The 20,461-nt window shown below is 43.1% G+C and overlaps 1 protein-coding gene across 1 annotated transcript in view; it reads right to left on the bottom strand.

Annotated features, from left to right (window-relative positions):
- Positions 1 to 20,015, bottom strand: part of FBXO16 (F-box protein 16) — a 31,021-nt gene extending 11,006 nt beyond the window's left edge. Inside the window, exons 1-7 of the mRNA XM_054991110.1 lie at positions 19,930 to 20,015; positions 13,685 to 13,787; positions 9,961 to 9,996; positions 8,330 to 8,536; positions 7,226 to 7,390; positions 5,004 to 5,224; positions 2,985 to 3,090 (exon numbers count right to left, since the gene is read on the bottom strand). Coding sequence (XP_054847085.1) covers positions 2,985 to 3,090; positions 5,004 to 5,224; positions 7,226 to 7,390; positions 8,330 to 8,536; positions 9,961 to 9,996; positions 13,685 to 13,780 — 831 coding nt within the window. The 5' untranslated portion in view covers positions 13,781 to 13,787; positions 19,930 to 20,015. The remainder of the gene's footprint in view (positions 1 to 2,984; positions 3,091 to 5,003; positions 5,225 to 7,225; positions 7,391 to 8,329; positions 8,537 to 9,960; positions 9,997 to 13,684; positions 13,788 to 19,929) is intronic.
- Positions 20,016 to 20,461: the final 446 nt, after the last annotated feature.

Below are 20,461 nucleotides of genomic sequence, written 5' to 3'. Positions count from 1 at the left end.
TAAGGTATACCAAGTACTGTTGAAATGGTATACTGAGGATGAGATAGTTAAAACACAAATGGTGAAATGGGCTATAAATTTCAATAAAGAAATAACAATGGAGGCATGGGAATACTTGTGGAAGACTACAATGAAGACAACGACATGTACTAGCATTAAAGAGAACATTTACAAAATGATCTATCGTTGGTACATGACACCAAAGAAGATTGCGCTAGGGAATTTGAACACTTCTAATAAATGCTGGAAATGCAGGAAGCATGAGGGCTCCCTCTATCATATGTGGTGGTCGTGTGAGGTAGCTAGGCAGTACTGGGGGGAAATAATAAGAGAAATGAGTGAAATTTTGCAATTTCAAGTAAATAAGAACCCAGAACTCCTGCTACTAAACTTGGGAATGGAGGGAATTCCGACCCATCATAGGACGTTGATATTTTACATGACGGCAGCAGCTAGAATTTTGTATGCGCAAAAATGGAAAGTACAAGAAGTGCCAACTATTGAAGATTGGATCTACAAATTGCTGTATATGGCAGAAATGGACAAGATGACAAGAAAACTGAGAACTCTGGACTCAGGGCAGTTTAACACAGACTGGGAGAAGCTGAAACAATATTTGGAGAAGAAATGGGAGGTGGGAGGAGAACTGTGGCAGTTTAAGAACTATTGAAGTATAATAAAATGTAGAGGGGGGTGACTTTACCGGGGGGGAGAAGAGGTAAACGTGAATCTCTAAGCAGTTAGGTTAATAGATTGATATATATGGAATAACAAATAGAATATTGATAGAAAATAACTAACCATAAGGGTTAACTATAAGGACTGATTAACTAATAATATTTTCTTTCTGGTAAGATTTGTATAATGTACCAAACAGAATATGCTTGTTTGAAGATATATATGAGTCAAATTGATTGATTATATGATGATAGTTATATAGATTTACTATTGAAGGGGAATAGAAATATTAATGTAATTAAATATAACTAAAATAGAAAGAAGAAGATAGAATGAGTAACATATAGAGTATAAGTCAAATTGTTTGATTTATATGAATGTATGATTTATATGGTTTATGATCTATAGAAATATTTGAAATTGGAATTATGAAAAATGGGATAAATTGTCTATCCAATATGGAAATAAGGACTCATAGTTTGGGTACAGAGTATTAAAAATAGTTAAAGAAGTATTGCTTAGAATAAAGGGAGAATATACATTTGTTAGATAGAGGAATTTAAAAGGAGTAAGGGAAAAGGGACAAAGGGTTGGAAAACTGTTGGAAGTCAACAAAAAGGGGGGGAAAGGGAGGGGGTTAGAAATTGGAAAATGGGAGAATTGATTGTAATGTGAAAATAATTGATCCTAACCCAATAAAAATTTTTCAAAAAAAAAAAAAGAATGAACAGAGCATGGTTTCCAGTTCTGAAAAACACCAGGCTCACAAAACACTCTATACTCGACAATAGCCCTGCAGAGAAGATTAGCACATCAAGCCCCAATCCATATGCAAAAGAACCTCCTCAGGATACAGTGAAGCCTCCCGCCATTAGCATTCCACACCCTGGGAAACTCTTACAGGATGACTCAGCTCAACCCCACCCCTCCTGAGTAGATACAAATGACCTGCCAACATCTTTTCCACACTGTGACACTGGGAGATCTCTGTCTTTTGGTGCTACACCTCTGAAGATGCCAGCCACAGCTGCTGGCGAAACGTCAGGAACTACAATGCCAAGACCACGGCAATACAGCCCGGAAAACCCACAACAACCATCTTTAAATCTGTTTGCTTAATCTTTAGGAGAATCTGGAGACAGTAAAACACTTTCTCAGAAATCTATTCGGAAGCAATAAAGGCAGATAATGGCACAACTGTCAACAGTCAAATGTCAACTTGAAAGGGCTAGAATCATTTTCTGTTTTCCTAACAGGCAACTAGCAACGGCTGGAAAACACAGACAATGTGCAAAAGGCAGGGCTTAATCCTTACATTGAAAAAGAACAGCATAATGGCCTGCAGAGATCAACCTAAACAGAAGCAGGAGGGCATGCAAGAGCTTAACATGTCAGAGAGGGATGCTGATGGTGCATAACACACAAATGGATGACAGGATGTGGCAGGCACGGTACAGCTCCCCACCCCACCCTCCAGGAATGAGACTAGGATGCAAAGGATTACGGGCAGCAAATGTTTCTCATATACCTGATTTCTACCCTCCTGCATTCTTGGCAACTCAGCACTAGATTGCTGGAGGACAAGGAAGCAAAACAGATTTAATCATAACGCTTTTTAGAGATTCTGCATACAGTGACAGACGCACACAGCTGAAAGCTCTCGCCTCTGTGGCCAGACATGCCCGGGTAAACAATCCTATGGCTTTCTAATACGGTAACCCACATAAGAAACTAATACCCCAATGATACCCAAAGTTGCCCCCATGAATGCCATGGCATCTGCCAATGTGTTTCTGCTGTGCCCTTCCTGCTTCTCCAAAGCAAAGGGCCAAGCCTGGTGTTCCTCCACCTCACTGGAGCAGAAGGTTCTTCAGAAGATCCAAGGAGGCACCCCTTCAGCAACTGCTGCCCCCATCATAGGATGATGCTTGGCTTGGAACCTCCCAGTGTTTTGGGATTGGAACTAGTTCCTATGATAGCCATTTTGTGGTTGCCTGTACCCCACTCCTTGGCAGCCATTTTATGCTGGCACCCATGCCTTACTTTTGCATGATTCCAAATGAATACTTTTCCAGCTCTGTGAGAATCAGTCAGCTTGGTAAAAGAACCCAGCATACTCAAAGAGAGCATCCGTGCCCATGCCCATAACAGCCGAGTGCTAGGATACCTTTCTGAGTCACACTCACTTTTATCCAAATGCTGCCACTGGCAAAGATGCTCTCTTCCTTGCCAACCTTTGCAGTGACTGAGGGCTGCATGTGCCAGTGAGTTTGCTGATGAGAAGGTCAACCAGTAGCAATACTTGCCAATGACTTTGCTTTCCGGAGTTTGTATGTTCCACTGCTTGGTCTCCTTTTTTTCGGAAAAGCTTGCTTGCTGAGGTCTGGGGTTAGCCCTCCCCCGTTTTTTCTACTGCAAGAGAGGGGGGAAATATGACACTTGCACAGGAGGTGAAGACAGATATACACAGCTTGTTCAGTGCCCCTTCCATGGATTTACACTTACTCCTTTCAGGGCAGAGATGTACAAACTTACAAACTGAACTGAGCTCAGCAGCAATGGGTCCTTCCTGTTCCAAGGAGAACCTGGCAGTGCTGAGTGCTGATTGGCTGGCCCTGGCGTCAGCCACTTACCTCCCATCTTCCCACTGGGTTGGGTTGTGCACAGTGCTGAAAAGCCAGCCAATCACAATCTACTCTGATACCTCTCCAGAACAACACAGTTTTTATAAAATGGCTTTTAAAAGTACTAAACAAACATTTAAATGGATCAATATACCAGCTGCCTTTAAAGATGTCTTTTAAAAGCCAAAAGCCTACCCAGAGGCATGAGGGGAAGGAAGAGTCAGGTACGTGTTCCAGTGAAGGGAGTGAAAACCAGCGTGTTAGGGCGTCAGGCTAGAATCTGGGAGAACCCAGTTCCAATCTCCAGTCTGCCATGGAAGCTCACTGAGTCAGTGAGCCAGTCACTCTCTGTCAGCCGAACCTACCTCACAGGTTTGTTGTGAGGATTAAGTGGGGGAGAGGGGAACACTGTGTACCACCCTGGTCATCTTGGAAGAGGGGTGGAATAAAAATGTACTAAACAAATAAAATAGATGCCAGGGAAAACAAAAGTCACCTGGCAACTGAAAACCCTGCACTTCCTCCTCGAGAGAGGGGCATCTCTCTTCAGTGCAAATGTTGCTGATAACTGGAGCTCATTCAGACAGTGCTCATTTTAGCTTCTGAGCGTGCTGCTGTTTGGCTGACAGGCTCTGCAGGTGCTTCGGCACACATTGTTTTCTGCAGAGTCACCTGTGCACTGCAGGGCATTCCGTTCCTGTACACCTGAGGAAAAAAAGATACCTGCCCCTCCAGAAAGCTTCTTCTTGGCTTTGTATTACATTGCTAGTAACTCAGGAAAAATGCCATGCCAGGGAATCTTCAGTCAGCAAAGTGTCTCCCACTTGAAACTGGGGACGTTTAACATGGAGAAAAGGAGATGGCTTTTCTTCACAACAGAAATTAGAAGAGAGTTGCCCACACGATTTAAAAAGATGTCAGAAATAGGAGGAACAATGGCTCATCCATTGTTCCTCCTGTAACAGGTAAGGAATTTGAAGTAAAAAAGGAAACATTTACAATAAACAGTGAGAAAAAATATCCAGACCAAGAAAGCAATGACAGCAGACCAAAGCTCCAAGAGAGGTTGTGGCTGCACCAATCCTTGGCAAAATGTTACTGGATAGCTGTTATTTATCCAATCTTTCCTCTGTAGAGGTCAAGTACGCATGGGTCTGGCCTCTTCCATTCTCTCCCCACTCCAGCCCTGTAAGGTAGTTTAGCTTGAGAGAGTGACTGGCCCAAGGCCACCTAGTGAGTTTCCATGGCAGAGAGGGGACTTGAACCCACCTCTCTGCAGTCCCAGTCCAAAACTCCTTGCTGTGTTATATGTCAAAGGCATGCCTTAGGGTTTATGGGATGTTTCCCATCTCCCTGAGCATGCCTGCAGTGGATTGCAGAACCCATTCAACAATCGACTGCAGAGTTCTGGCCTAGAATCATTCATCCATTCTAGGCTCTGGCCAAACCTTTTGGGATTCATGACTGGCCTCGTTGCAAAGAGAATGTTATGTTTGGTTTACCGCTAATCATAAAGGGGTAGACTGGTCTTGCAGCCTCAGTTCTCATTGTTCAAATTTGTGAATAGTTATGAACCATAACAGACTACTATGCCACTGCTATCTTGAGGATGAATGAGACACCACTGTCGCCGCCGGCCCCATTCTGTTAATAATTTAGTCTGACAAAAAGAAAGAAACAGGATTTCAGGGTGTGTCTTACGCCTGTCTCGCTTGCTCAATAGGATCATAGTTGTCCAAGTAATTGAATCTGATGGTGTCCATTGGATGCTTATCTGAAGAACGCCATGGGGGGAGCCCCCTTTTCTCCTTGTCCATCTTCTTTCCTAATTGTAGGACTGAGGACACCGACTGTTTTACCTCTGGGGCCTCTTTAGCTACTGGCTGAACATCAACCACCACAAAGTCATTTTTTGGGAGTGTCTAAACAGGAAAAGACAGGTAAGAACAACAAAGTCCAAGCTGCTATAAAACTTCCCTCGTCACAAATCTTTTCCCAGCTGGCCACCACAGTGAGTACACTCACAGCCAGAAAACCATGGTGGAAGGGAGCAGCCCTCCAGCAGGTCACAATGCTAATGGCTCTTTGTTGCAGTTTTAGATTACCACAATACACACCATGAAAGCAACAAGAATAATCATTTGGAACTATGAGGTTAAGAAATTAAAAGTTCATCAGGCAGCCCCATCTACCACATAGCCCATAAAAATGTAAGGCCTCCTGGATCAGACCAAGGCTCCATCTAGTCCAGTGTTGTATTTCCAGCACTGGCCAGACAGACACTTCTGGGAAGCCCATAAGGAAAGTATGACTCTCTCCCATAGCCTGTATGCCAGCAACTGGCATTCAAATATAGGCTCTCTCTGTACAAGAAATTTCATTTAGCCATTATGGCCAAGAGTAATCTTAACTAAAAAGACCTATAAACACTTTAGCATTATCTTCTGGGAAACTGCTCCAACCATTTGCATCATTTTTACTGCTCTTTTCTGCACCTTTTCCGGCCCTCTGATGAACTTTTTGAGACTGAGCAACCTGAAGTCTACAGGCCACACTGTCATGGAATGCTTTGCTATGCAGTTCATATATGGAATTTATTGGTATATTTGACATGCAAGGCTTGACTGCATCTGGCTTATAGAATTTTTCAGGTTTCTTGTAAAAATTACTCTTCCTTTTTTCAATGATGAAGGAAGAGGCCAGTTAAGAGATGTATTGTTTATTATTAGAATGAATTATGAAAGCTTGATCATCTGCCAAACTAGCTCTCAACACAAAGAACAATGCCAAACAGTTGATTCCATGCCCAGAAAAAATCCCATTGTGAAAACAGTGTCTATCAGAGCATGTTCAGAGCAGCATCATATCATACCTTTAGAAAACACAATAATATAATAGTTTCTATGTAAGATGGCCATACCCTATAACCCCTGAATCTTTCTGATTTCAAATTCAGTGAATTTTGGCATAGCTCTGGATAAGAGGCTTTGAAATGTAACTTTTTTTTTTAAAAAAGTCTGCATTACACATATGTTTATATACAATTGATTTCTATGTGGTATGCCAGTGACCTGCTTCTCTATTAATAATGCTTTGTTTAATCACATCTATATTTATCAGATTATTTTACAATAAAAGTGTAATTAACACACTGACTGTTTATTGGCTGGAAAATACAAGATTTTACTTTGAACCCGGAACAAACAAACAAACAAACCTCAATATTTCACTTAGAAATTGAAGGCTTTGACCTTCAAAGAGTGAACGTTTTAAGGGAGCATACAGTTAGCAAGCAGGACTGTGATTTAGCAGTAAATGCATTGTTTTAATTCAGTCAAAGAGGTTTTAATCTTCATGTGACTGTTTAAAGTAATGTCCTCACACACACGGGTCCACCACTACAGTATGGTACTGCCTGTTCTCTGTTGTTTAACATGTTCAACAGACAATTCAGGAACATGTCTGCATGGAAATTTTAGAAGACTCGGTACCCTGAGAGCCAATGCAAACACATGAACTCATGCAACTTCCCTATACTTGATCAGACCACTGACCAATCAAGGTCACTATTGTCCACTTTGACAGGCAGTAGCTTTCAGGTCTTAGGTTGGAGTCTTTCACATCACCTCCTACCTGGTCCTTTTAATTGGTGATCCCAGGGATTGAACTTAGGACCTCCTACATATCAAGCAAATGCTCTACCCCTGAACCACAGCCCTACCCCAGATCTTTTAGGGAAGGCATGTGTTACAGTTTCCTAAGACTGGGCCACTTCAGAATGCCATTAAGGGCTTGTGCAAATTTGGATGATCTTCATGTCCGAAAGACCCTGCATATGGAAAGTCAGAACATCAGATGATAAAACTAGGCTAGAAGCTTTCGGTTTCTCTCCTACAAGAATCTCTCAATGATTGCAGAGGTACCGTAGGCCTGGTAACGAGGAACTCTTTCACCATCTCAATGTAATGTCTCTTCCAGATTCCCTGCTCAAATGGGGTTGGAGAGAAGTTGATGTACCACCCAAAACGCAGACATTTTAGCATCCAAAGTTGATCCAACTCTGTCAAGTATTTCCAGTGCCAGCTCACCTGTGAATGCCAAATGCACCATTATTATTCAAGGTTGCTGTCGTAACAAATAGCTCAAGCACACTTTCTAGATGGAAAATCTGCCTCATAGCTCTCAGAGAACAATACAATTTAACTTCTGCAACAACTGCAGTTCATTTGTTGGCAATGTTCACATCACTCTAACCAAAAGCACAGGCTGATTCAAACATATGGCAGTGGAGCAAAATTCATAAATGCAAGTCCTTGGGCTCATGCTTGCCTATATTCATAAGGATAAAGCAATATCTAAAATGGAAATAACCACGGATTCAGTTACAAGCAATTGCAAGCAATGCCACAACATGCATGAATTGGCCTTCTGGATAGATTGGTGTACCAGAGTTGGTGCTCAGTGGATTATTTAGTACAGCCTCTCCCTGCCTCACACCACATTCATAGATGTGGCATTCTGTAACTCGGTTTTTCCCAATAGGAACTTGTCCAATGGAAGAAATTCCCATCTGGAAGAGCAGTTCTCCAGTAGAGGGCCTAGGGGGTTTCTTTCATTGGACAAGTTCCTATCAGGAAAGACTGAGAACCAAGCTACAAGTGACGCCTGACACAAGTTGGACACTTGTCAGCTTCCCACAAGTTTTGATGGGAAATGTAGGCATCCTGGTCTTGCAGCTGTAATGGAGAGCCCAGCTGTAAAACCAGGACGCCTACATTTCCCATCAAAACTTGAGGGAAGCTGACAAGTGTCCAACCTGTGTCAGGTGCCACTTCTAGCTTGGCTCTGAGTTGATCCTACTGAAGCCATTTTTTTTCCCTCAATGGACAAACCCTATCCTGCCTTTACTCCCTTATCTGAAGACATCACATCTCTGTTAAGCTTCTTTTCTCTAGGGTAAACATACCCAGTTTGTCTCTTTGCGCTGACTCCTTCCCCACGTCTACTTCATGCCCATTGAGTTTTACCTGGGCGCATCGACACAGGCTCCGAGGGTCCAGGAAAGAAAAGATGTACAGGGACAATGCTCTGGGGATCTTTGTGGTGAAATCCAGCGCTTCAACTGGGACACGATTATGCAGCTGCTTGACACAGAACTTCAGTTGTGACAGAGAGCAGCGCTCTAACAGATCCATCAAGACTTTTCGCCTCTGAATGTCTGTCCATTTATCAAACTGGGGTGGCAGGAGAAGAAAAATGGTGAGCTACAGTTTTTGTGGCAGAAGGACAACCTTAAGTAAATGACTACCTAGCATGTTTTTTCAAACATCAAGCCACAGAGTCTATGGGACTCTCGGTTCCCTGATTAGTAAGAATACATGATGGGTAGATCAGATCAAAGGTCTGTCTAGTCCATTGTTCTGTCTCCAACACAAACCAGCCAGAAGCCACTGAGAAGCTCATAAGCAAGACATGTAGGTGATAGCTCTCCTCAGTCATCTCTGGCATCTAGTATTTAGAGGTATGCTGCCTCAGTTCATGGAAGTTGCATTTGCCTATCATAGTTTATTCCTTTTGTGAACAAAATGTACATCCAGTCCAGCTTCTCTTTACAAAAGTGACCGGCCAAATCTCTTTGGATGCTTGCAGCTGGGGAATGAATAATATGTAATACTAGTAACAAAGCCCATTGTGGGAAAATATACAATGGGCTCTAGAAAGGGGAGGGCAGGCAGGCGAGCATTGCCTCCTCCTCTGTGACTGATCCTAGCCAGGTGAAGGGAGCAGGCATTGACTCATGCTCTGTGTCTGATTCCGGTTGGGTGAATGGGGGTGGGCATTGCCACCTGTTCCACTACTGATTCCAGCCAGGTGAAAGGGGCAGGCACTGCCTCCTGCTCCACACCTGATCCCAGCCGGGTGAAGGGGGGCAGGCATTGCAACCTGCTCCATGCCTTATTCCGGCAGGGTGAAGGGAGGGCAGGCATTGCCACCTGCTCCACTCCTGATCCCGGCTGGGTGAAGAGGGGAGCGGGCATTGCCTCCTGCTCTGCTCCTGATCCTGGCTGGGTGAAGGGGGTGGGTATTGCTGCCTGTTCCACATCTAACCCCAGTTGGGTGAAGGGGAGGTTGGGCATTGCCACCTTCTCCGCTCCTGATCCCAGCTGGGTGATGGCAGGGGGTGGGCATTGTCACCTGCTCTGCTCCTGATCCCAGCTGTGTGAAGGTGGAGGGTGGGCATTGCCACCTGCTCCACACCTGATCCCAGCCAGGTGAAGTGGGGGTGGGCATTGCCTCCTGCTCCGCTCCTGATCCCAGCTGGGTGAAGGCAGGGGGCAGACATTGCCGCCTGCTCCACGCCTCATCCCAGCCTGGGCTTCCCGCCATGGCACACTCTCAGAGGGATGGCTTGCCTCTTCTGAGTTTCCGTCCATGGCAGCACCCTCTGGTGGTGTACCAGGGTAGGAAGTGAGTTGTCTAGAACACGGTGAGCCTTTTATATAGTAGGATGCACATATTCAAATTGGCCTACCCATAATTTTGAATCTCGAGGGCGGGAACCCATCATATAAGAGATTTCTCAATATAGTTTGCTCATCTGTCAATATGTATCAAAACAAATGGAGATCTGAGGGTCAATTAAAAAAGAAAAGATTACCCATTTCCCCATCAGGGTTCTTCTTTCTTCAAATACCTGTAAGGAACAGACTCAGTGAGGAAGAAAAATAGGACATTAAGAAATGACTCAACAAACAGTTAAAGGGTAGACTGAAGCAGCAGTTCCTGTGTAGACAACTACCTGCCTTCTGAATGTTCAGCTTTTTAATATAAGGTTTAATTGGACAGTCTTAGGACAAATTCATAAAACCATCTTAGTGTCTGTAACAACAGGGCTTTTCTCCTCAGTATTCATCAGCTCGCAAAGGGGTCCCACATGATCAAAGCTGCAAGAAGAGCTCTGCTCTATGACTCCAACAATTCATCTTTTCCAGCATCTGATTGTCCACAGTGGCCAGCCAGATGCTCCCGTGAAAAACAAAAGCAGGCAACAACTTTTCCATGCTGTTTGCTCCCAGCACTTGACTTAGGAACTGTGGCTAATGGCGGTTGATAGACCATAATTTTGTTGACTTCTCCCTTTAAAGACATTTAAGGCCACAGCTGTCACCACATCTAGTAGCAGCAAATTCTATATGTTTATTACGTTTTGTGACAACCTCCTGTTGACTTTCCTGAAATTCCTTTTCTTGGTGGTTTTGAGTTCCACTGAGAGAATTTTTCCCCCTCTACCTACAAATCACAACGTCTGCAGAACAACAAGAAAAGGGTCTTGGTTCAAAGCTGCGGAACGCCCTTGGTGATGAATGTTAACTTGAAATGCAATGGGGCATTATGTTTGTTGAAGAAGCAGAACGCTACGACTGATGTCATTTTAGATTGCATCATTTTCTTTCATTGTGTTGTTCCTAACAGATCCATGTAGAACAATTTCTTCTTTTTCCTTTTCCTAGAAGAATGCTGCCAGCAGCCTCAGCTGACTCAATGTGGGCCATGCTTACACCCCACCTTTGTGGAGAGAAGTGAAAAACTAGATCTAAATGCATTAATGGGCTTTCTCCCTCCATGCGTTCTCAAGACACTTGTCTGAATGAACCGTCGCCTGTGCCAGCCGCTGCCTCTGTTGTGGTGGCATTTCACAATCTTCTTTGTTACAAGAAATGATAAATGGGCCTAGGATCACTTTTTGGTTCAAATATTTTAAGTGGGAAAGCAAAGGAGTTGTTTGCGTTGCTCAAAGCCAGACTCGGGGGGCTTTGATCACAGAAATATACGTTTGTTTTCCAAGCTCTTATGAATACACCTGGACCCCTCTTGTCATGACACTCTTCATTAGAAAACAAAGCGCACGTAAGTTAATCCCTTACGAAATAACCAGACGCCAGAAGAGCCATCCCAAGGTTTCTTTTTAGCACAACAGGTTCAAACTTCTATCCCTCTGGGTGAAAGTAGGTGGCACATTTGCCAACAGTTATTTAGAGTCATGGTCTTTAACTCATGTGCTGGGACCCTCAGGTGGGCCAGAGAGCCTAACCTTCTGAGTTGTGAGCCCCCATTCAGACCACATATAATTTTTTGCCATTTTTTGGAAGAATCCCGTTAGTGTGCATGCATATCACATTGCCTTCCCCTCTAAGCAATCACAGAGAGGTGCAGCAGGATAGCAAGCTGAGGTCACTCAGTTACTTTTATAAGCTCTGCTAATGAGAGAAGGTGGAAAGCAGCATGGTATAGCCTGATCTTGTCAGATCTCAGAAGCTCAGCAAGGTCAGCACTTGGATAGGAGACCACCGAAGAAGGCTACAGAGGAAGGCAATGGCAAACCATCTCTGATGGCCTTGCAAGCCCCTTGCTGGGGTTGGTTGAAACCTGACAGCGCCTATGGACGTAATGAGAGAAGATACCATTGCCTAATTTTGTACAGACATTAAAGCCATTCACAGCATGCTCAAAGACTATTCCATGAGCTGGAGATGGAAAAATCTTTTCACAGATTTAAAGTTAGAAAAAAGATGATGATTTCTGGGGGTACCGCATTCTGAAAGATTCTCTTCTGACTAGTTGCAGAAGGAAAGAATCTCACTGGATTTAAGATAGCTATGAAAGATAGTTTGCAATTTCTATTCTGTTTCCTCAGTTAGGAACCTACCCCACTGGGGTGGATCCTACCCCTATGTTACCAATCCACTCAGCAAAGCTTATTCATTTATTCTTCAAAATATTTATACTCCATCTCTTCTTTTGGCTCAAGTCTGAAGTCTTCCTCTATTCTAAGCAGCCTTCCTCTGAGTTGAGTGGCTCTTCAATTGGAGGAAAGCCACATAAACTGGAGAAAAGCTACTTCGAGGATGGTTGAATCCACCCCACTATCACTGCCACAGCTGTCCCAAACTAATCATACTTTTGGTACTCTTTATGAATAATGTTTACACTCATTCATTTGCGTTGCCCTCACACTCAAACATCCTAACTGTACTTCAGTGACTGCCATATAACCAGATCGACTTGGGTATGAGGGGTTGCAATGTTATCCTGTTCACTACTTACCTTGCAATCCTAAGCAGAGTTACTCCAGTCCAAGCCCATTGATTACAATGGGCTTAGACGGGAGTAACTTTGCTTAGGATTGCACTGTTAATCTTTAATTGGGAGGGACCATCCTACTAACTCATCCAGGAAACTGAAGAAGCAGGTGCCAGGAAAAAAGTTAATGTTAGGAGTTTTCTTTTTAAAATCGCTACTCTGCTAAAATTCTATATATTTAATTTGTATCCCACCATTCCCCAAGAAACTCAATCCTCCCCTTCTCTTTGCATTTTATCCTAAAAACAACTTGCAGGGTGGTTTAAGCTTAGAAAGAGGGACATGGTGGAACAGGGATTTAAACCGAGGCCTAATTCAACACACTAACCACTATACCACACCGACTAGTTTCTATCTGAAAATCAAAACTGGAGCTTAGATACAGACAATCATCATTTGTTTTATCTACCACAAAGGACATAAAAGAGATCAAAATGTTCAACACGAGTTCAGCAGACTCTTTAATGCACTCACAGAAACCACTTTTTTTGCCAGATGGGTTGTCATGTTAGTCTGTAGCAGCAAACTAGATTCCAGCGGCACCTTAAAGACTAACATGTAGTACCATCCTAAGCAGAGTTACCCCCTTCTAAGCCCACTTACTTAAATGGATTTACAAGGGTATAACTTGGTTTAGGGTGGCACTGAACATTTATTCTGGCATAAGCTTTTGTGAGTCAGAGCTCACCCCATCAGATGCATATCCATTCGCTTGATCCTTGTAGATTCACTTTTATTTTACAGCTGTGCCAGAAACACTCTGAACAGGTAGCTGCTTGATATCTTAGCCATATGATCTCCAAATACTCCCTCAAAGGTATAATATCCACATTGTATTAGCTTAAACCAGGAAGTGGTGGTTGGGGCAGACTTACGGAAACTGTCCCACTCTTTGCAGAACAGGGTCTACAATGGAAGATCATGACCAGGGCTGCTGAGTTCTCCTCAGACAGAATTCAAAAGTGGAATTCAGAAATTCTATCTGAACCAGAATTTGGCCTAAACATTCCAGTTGGGGCAAAACGTTCTCAAAATAGAACAGGGGCTTCCCAGAATCTATCAGAGGGCCCAAAGAATTCCAGCAAGTCTAGTTCCACATGCACAGAGTTTTCTAATGTGTTACATGAAGTGATTTCACCAAACAACACTACTGTGCAGTATGCCAGAGTTCTTTGTGTTGGCAGAATTAAGGTAGTAGAATGACACTATGGCACATGCTTTTACAACTGTATAGGACTCACCTTATCATTCATAAGCTGATGATTCAGGGGGGTCCATGCACTCATCTTGGTTTGCATCTTGGGGCCCTCCAGGATTTTGGGAGGTGCAAATGCCATTATTTTTCTGCAGAAGACGTTGGTTAGATTCAAGGATCAATATTCATTTCTAAACATTATCCTTGTGAATGCTTAAACTATATTCTAGAAACTACAACTGGCTCTTGCAGGAAAGTGTTTGGGTTCAGGTGCCTGAATGTGGGAACTTGGGAGAGGCGTTTTAAATTCTGAAAGAATATGTGGAAAGGGCTAAACACCCTCTTCCCCAGTGACCTTCCCCATCTTCAAAGCAACCACACAGGGCCAGCAAATTAGCATTTTCAGAAACTGTGGAAGACCAGCATCAAGCCTAATTTGCCCCAAAACGACAATTGGAAGGTCCTACATTTGCACAATGTGATAATCTCACAGTCATTAGCAACACCAGCATTTCTTTCCTTTATCCTTTAGAGGCTTGATACACAGATCTTTAGCAGTGAAGTTGTTTAAGCCTTTTGCTTAAAGAATGTAAGGACTGATACAAATTTTTCTATAGCTGCTGTAACTTCAGGATCCCTGTCACTCAATAAAAAGGGCATTGCCTCAAACACACATAGTCCAGGCCAATCAATTGAAAGAGGAGTAATATAACACAATCGAAAGTCCTCATAAACAGGGCAGTCCAACAACTTACGTGCTAGAGAATAAATCAAACCAGAGGAACACACACAGGTTCTTTCTGAGTAAGATAACTTAATATATCTAGTTTTCATGACCACAGAAGGACGGGCATTTAATCTGCCAAGAAAAAAATTCTTAGAAAGCCTGGAACTGTCAAAAAATAAGTACATGATGGCAAACATCTTTGGAGAGGAATATCAAAAAACCGAGATGAGCAAGCACAATGAGCTTAAATCACCATGCAGGCATAATCAATATATTATTATGAACTTCCAGTTTCCCAAGTTCACTAATCCTATCTGAGGATAAACCAATCAACGACAATTTCTTACCAATAGTTTTTTTGCCAGAGGGACCTGTAAGAATCCTGCCTCAAAAGAGCTAGGTATCCCTCTGTACTAAAAACAATTTAAGCCATATCTTAAAAGCAACCAACCAACTAGCATTTCTTCATAGTCTTCATTATCAATTGCACTATAAAAAAGAGGGAGATACCACACATTCTTCCTGATAGTTTTTAATATTTATGAAAATGAGCTGCAGAGTCTCTCATACACAGGAGCAACTAACCATGCACCTGAAAAGGCACTGCTGTTTCTGCATCACGTATAACCTCTCTGGTCAGCTATTACCAAGGGCACACATGAATGATATACTGCAATTTAAGTTTCTTAACTCAGGTTCTGTTTCCCCAGAACGTAAACATTGTCATGCTCCCAAACAACCCCTGAATCCTGCGCCTCCCACCATACACAGACTTAGGACTGACCTGAGCATTTAGGTACAATCCTTCAGGAATGGGCTGTACCAGAGTGGAGATGACAAACTACATGACTGAAGGTTCATTCACTCTAAACAAAAAAATCTCCATGCCTGTTAGAAGTTAGTATCTCAAGAAGTAATACAGCAGATTCTTCTCCCTGCTGGGGTGCTTTTCTGTGTGCAAGAGGGAGCATTCAACATGTAGTGCCTCAACTATATTCTGAAATGCCACCACCTGAGGAGGAATACATTTTGGCTTTTGTCGGGGCATAGAGTGTTCTCAGAGGCCAATTCCATCACAGGTGGGCCTATAATCTTCAGCCTCCATTGAAAAGGACAGGAAATATTTTCTAAGATGATCTTAAACAGAAGTGGAAAAAAGAGTGATTTTGGAAATGGCAACCACCAAGAGGCAGACTACAACACTGTACTCAGTGTTACTACTATCTCCACAATACAGCTGGGGAGCTGGAGCTGAGAGGAGGCTTACTCAAGGTCACCTGCTGAGCTCATGGCAGTAACGGGATCTGAACCAACATAGTGCTGATTTGTAGCCCAACCACTTGACCACTATGTACTAGGAGTGTATAAAATCTTAACCCTGTCTGTGAAGGCTGTCCACCATCCTGTTTTAAATGTGTCATTTTTAATGTACATGAATTTTTAAATTGTATTTTTAATATGTTGTTATCCGCCCTGAGCCCGCTCATGGGGAGGAATAGAAATCTGAAATAAATAAATAAATAAATAAAATATGCTACAGCATAATACATTATCATTATAATTTACTTTTCTAATTATTAAGTTTGTTAGGACCAACATAGATACTGCTATCCAGTTTCAGAAATAACAAATATAGTTGTTAAAGAGAGCGATTCTGCAGCTGGAAGAAAATTATCTTAACAGGTGACATTGCTTATGAGGGTTACATGCCCTCCAACCAGGTTGGTGTAGCGGTTAACAGCGGCAGACTCTGATCTGGAGAACCGAGTTTGATTCCCTACTCCTCCACTTGAAGCCAGCTGGGTGACCTTAGGTCAGTCACAGCTTCTTGGAACTCTCTCAGCCCCACCCACCTCACAGGATGATTGTTGTGAGGATAATAATAACACACTTCGTAAACTGCTCTGAGTGGGTGTTAAATTGTCCTGAAGGGCTATATATAAGTCAAATGTTATTATTATTATAAGCAGGGCTTTTTTCTGGGAAAAGAGGTGGTGGAACTCAGTGGGTTGCCAGCACAGGCGGCAACTCTTGGCGGGAGGTGGTGCACACATGCTCCCAGGGCCAATGACGTCACTTTGGGTCAACTGGAACAAGGGGGGAGTTTTTAAAAGTTTAAATCGCCCTTGGCGAAAATGGTCACATGGCTAGTGGCCCCGCCCTCTGACCTCCAGACAGAGGGGAGTTTAGATTGCCCTCCGCGCCGCTCCAGGCCTCCAGCAGCATGGAGGGCAATCTAAACTCCCCTCTGTCTGGAGATCAGGGGGCGGGGCCACCAGCCATGTGACCAGTTTTAAGAGGTTCCGGAACTCCATTCCACCGCATTCCTGCTGAAAAAAAGCCCTTATTATAAGTAATTATAGTTAATTTGACTTCTACTGACTCTTTGCTTAGTGTATCATGTAAAAATAATTTCTGTTAACATAAGGAATACCTCACTTTTGTCTTGCTTTCTGCCCTATGAGAGATCTGTGTATTGGGGAGACAACTGATTAACCACTAGTATTTACAGTTTTCAAAGTGTGAGAGCCTAATTTCATGTTTTTGTTTGGTTCCTTTTGCTTCTTTCTCCCAGCAGCCTTCATTGCATCTTGAAACCTATTTTAAACCAGCACTGGCCCCTGTACTCCATTTTAAGACTGCTCCCAAATACAGGCTGGACATTGAGAAGTTCATGTTACCTTTCCAAGTTATGAAATGACTGCAGGTGAAAATGAACAGCAGTGAGGCTTGGCTACTGCAGTGATGCTTTGCCCAGAAAAGGGCTGTAACTTCGGAATAAAGCACCTGCTTTCTAATGCAGACGGTCATGGGTGCAATCTCTAGCATTACCAGTTAAAAGGATCTCAGCAGGTGCAAAGGGCCCTTCATTGATGGACAACCACTGCACTGAGAGTAGACATTGCACTAGATAGAACAATGGCCTAGAGCAACTTAATGTGTACAATCTCTCTCTCCCTTTCCATTTTACTGAACTTTACCCTTTGCCTTTTAGAGGTACAGTAGGACATGTGCTTCTTTGATTAAGCAAATCACTAAGCAGCCAGATCATGTTACAACAATTGTTAAAATCTTGAGGTAAAGTATACTAGAGTTACAGTGATCCAGAGGAGTTAGCTGTGACGAAGAGATGAAGAGAGCTGTGGTTCTCGAAAGCTTATGCTAAAGTTGGTTACTCTTAAAGGTGCTACTGGACTATAGAGTTACAGTGCAGTCCTAAATAGAACCCCATCCTTTTAAAATTATTGTGGGCTTAGAGGGATGTAATTCTGTTTAGGATTGCACTGTTAGCCTTGCTGATCTAAATAGATCAGATTATTCATCTGATGCCATCAACTTTGCACGACATTACCATGTTATAAATTGATGATGTTAATGTAAATTGGCATGACATGTTCTTTGCCGAGAAGATTTCTGGCTACTTGTTTGACCAGAGAATTGGAAATACTCCCCACTATGGGAAACCTATACTATTTACACATTTGGAAGAAAGAAGAAATGATAACATGTTTTAGAACAGCCGCAACACTTGTAATGCTATTGCCTGCTTGTGGCAAAAGTTTTAGATGTGAAGTTTGACCAGCTGCCAACAGACCTGCTGAAAAGGAACTATTTCAGTGGGAATTCAAGCCAGCTGTTAGCTTATACACATAATTTGATAATGCTTAAGAAAGATTAATGCACTATAATGCTCATATCATATTAACCAAGGGCATTAGAGTGATTCCCTGGATTGTGTTAATCCCAGTTGAACCCTGCAAAAATGTTAAGCCAAGTCCTCCAACAAAGACCAGGCCTGTTCTATTAATAGTTTATGTAAAAAGCTTTCATATGAATAAATTCAACAAAGCATTGTTTGGAAAAGCTTTAAGAAATACTTATGCACTTTACCTAGTGACCATAATCCACATGTTGACAATGACAGACAATGCTAAATTTCCTACTTACTTCATAAAAATTAAGAAGTATTTAAAACTGACAAGATTTTAAATACTGGTTGGCTGGATATCTACCAAGAATGTCATCTTTAATCCAGATCAGGACAGCCAGGACACAGAGAAAGTTACTCTTGCTAGTTGTCACACAATCTGTGGAACTCCCATTCACAGGATTTGAGTTCAGTGGCACCTTAGAGCTTTTGAGAGCTCTAAGCTTTCAAGAGTCAGAGCTCCGGACACTCTGAAAATCTTGTTGGTCTCTAAGGTGCCACTGGACTCAAATCCTGCTGTTCTACTGCAGAACCAGCACAGCTACCCAACTAAAATTATCCCATTTACAGGACATCCATATGTGAGTCAACAGACTTTCTTGTTTGCGTTTCCTTTTGCTGGCCAGAATTCAGCAGACCAATGAGTATGAACACTGGTCCATCTAACCAAATAATATCTACTCTATATAACAGTAGCTCTCCAAAGCTTCGGGCAGAGCTTTCTACCTGAGATTCATTTAACAGGAGATGCAATCTGGGACATTCTGCCTGCAAAGCTAATGCTCTCTGCCAAATTAACTGTGGCCCATGTGGCCATACTGTCTTTGAGCCAATGAGCCTGGGTAAGCCAGCCATATGAACAATTTAAAAAAAACCTTCTTCAAATATCAGCATTCTATTTCATAATGAAGAAGTTAGCCAAATTTTCTATTGTTGTGCGTAGAAATACTATTTTCTTCTTCCTTCAGCAGCAGATACTCCTCACTCCACCAAGCAAGTAAGAGGCCAAAACTGACCAGCTTAGAGAGTAATCCTAAACAGATCGACTCAAAGGCTCACTTGGGTCTATTTAATGCGGATTACTCGCAGGAAAGTGTTTTTGGATTGTTAGTTCAGTGGGAACAATTGTATGCAGCAGCACAACACAGTCTACATAACAGATGCAAATAGCAGGAAACTGCAGTACTGGGTACAAGTGTATAGATAAGCAACTAGTACACATTGGGGGGGGGGTGTCTGGAGGAGAGCAGTGAAGAAGTGTGGGATGATGTGATGTGCTGTTACAGTACATCTGTTCTTTTGCCCACCCCCTTCTCAATATCCTAAACAGCAGATAGATAAACCAACAGGCCAGAATAGGTGTTGCAGTCCAGATAGAGGGAAAGTAAACAAGGCCCTTGCATAATGTGGTGCCTTGTAAGGACGAAAATAACTATACTGTTTTATGGCTTCTGCACTGGAAAGAAGAACCAGGTACAGTATGCATTCATGTATTTTAAAAGATTCTGAAGTGAAATCAGAAATGACCCAAGAAAATCCCACAGAGTTCCAGAAAATCAATCTATCCATTGATTTGCTTCTAGTCAGTGTCCTGTATAAGAGAGATCAGATGAGAGTTGCTGTAGCATAGTGCCTGAGCTGCAAATCAACACTTTACTGGTTTGAATCCCACTACTGCAGTATTGTGGGGATAATAATACACTGACTGTGTTCACCTGCTCTGAGTGGGGCACTAATATGTCTAGAAGAGCAGTATACGTGCAGTTATTATTATTGGTACATACTGAATTATATAAAATACAGTCTGTCTATCTCATCCATACCTACGCAATCCTAGATTCGTAGAAACTCTCACCTGGAGTCCTTGGTGCTTTATCTACAGGATGCCACGGAGTCGCTTCTCAGCAGGGGGGGGGCGCTCCTCCCAGCCACCCCCACCAGCCTCCCCCTTCCCCCAGCGGCCGAGGCCTTCTTCTCCTCACCACCTCCCGCAAGTTGATCCCGTTGTTCAGGGAAACCGTTGCCTAGATGCGGCGGCCAATCAGAAAAAGCGAACTACCTTTCCCTTTTCTACCTAGCAACCGGCCCGGCTGGCTGTGACATGATTGGCTATTTTTTTCCAGTTCCCCCGCCTTGGGGCTCCTGAGGGGGCGGGGCACGGCGCGAGAGAAGAAGGCGCGGCGGCGGTCGAGGTGGTTAGTTGGCTCCACGACCTGAGGAGGGAGATTGAGGGCCGGAGCCTCCAGCTCGCAGGTAACAGGGAAAGGAGGCCAGCGCAGCTGGGATAATTTCTCTCGGCTCTGGTCAGCAGTGTGGGCGGGAGGGGAATCTCCAGTCACTTAGGGAACCCCTCACGGTGGGCTGAGGCGGGTTGCGCCCTCCACCGC

Source organism: Eublepharis macularius, chromosome 1 (assembly GCF_028583425.1).
Source record: "Eublepharis macularius isolate TG4126 chromosome 1, MPM_Emac_v1.0, whole genome shotgun sequence".
NCBI classification, from domain to species: domain Eukaryota; kingdom Metazoa; phylum Chordata; class Lepidosauria; order Squamata; family Eublepharidae; genus Eublepharis; species Eublepharis macularius.
The sequence above is the reverse complement of the archived record's forward strand: the minus strand, read 5'-3'. Positions and strand labels throughout refer to the sequence as shown.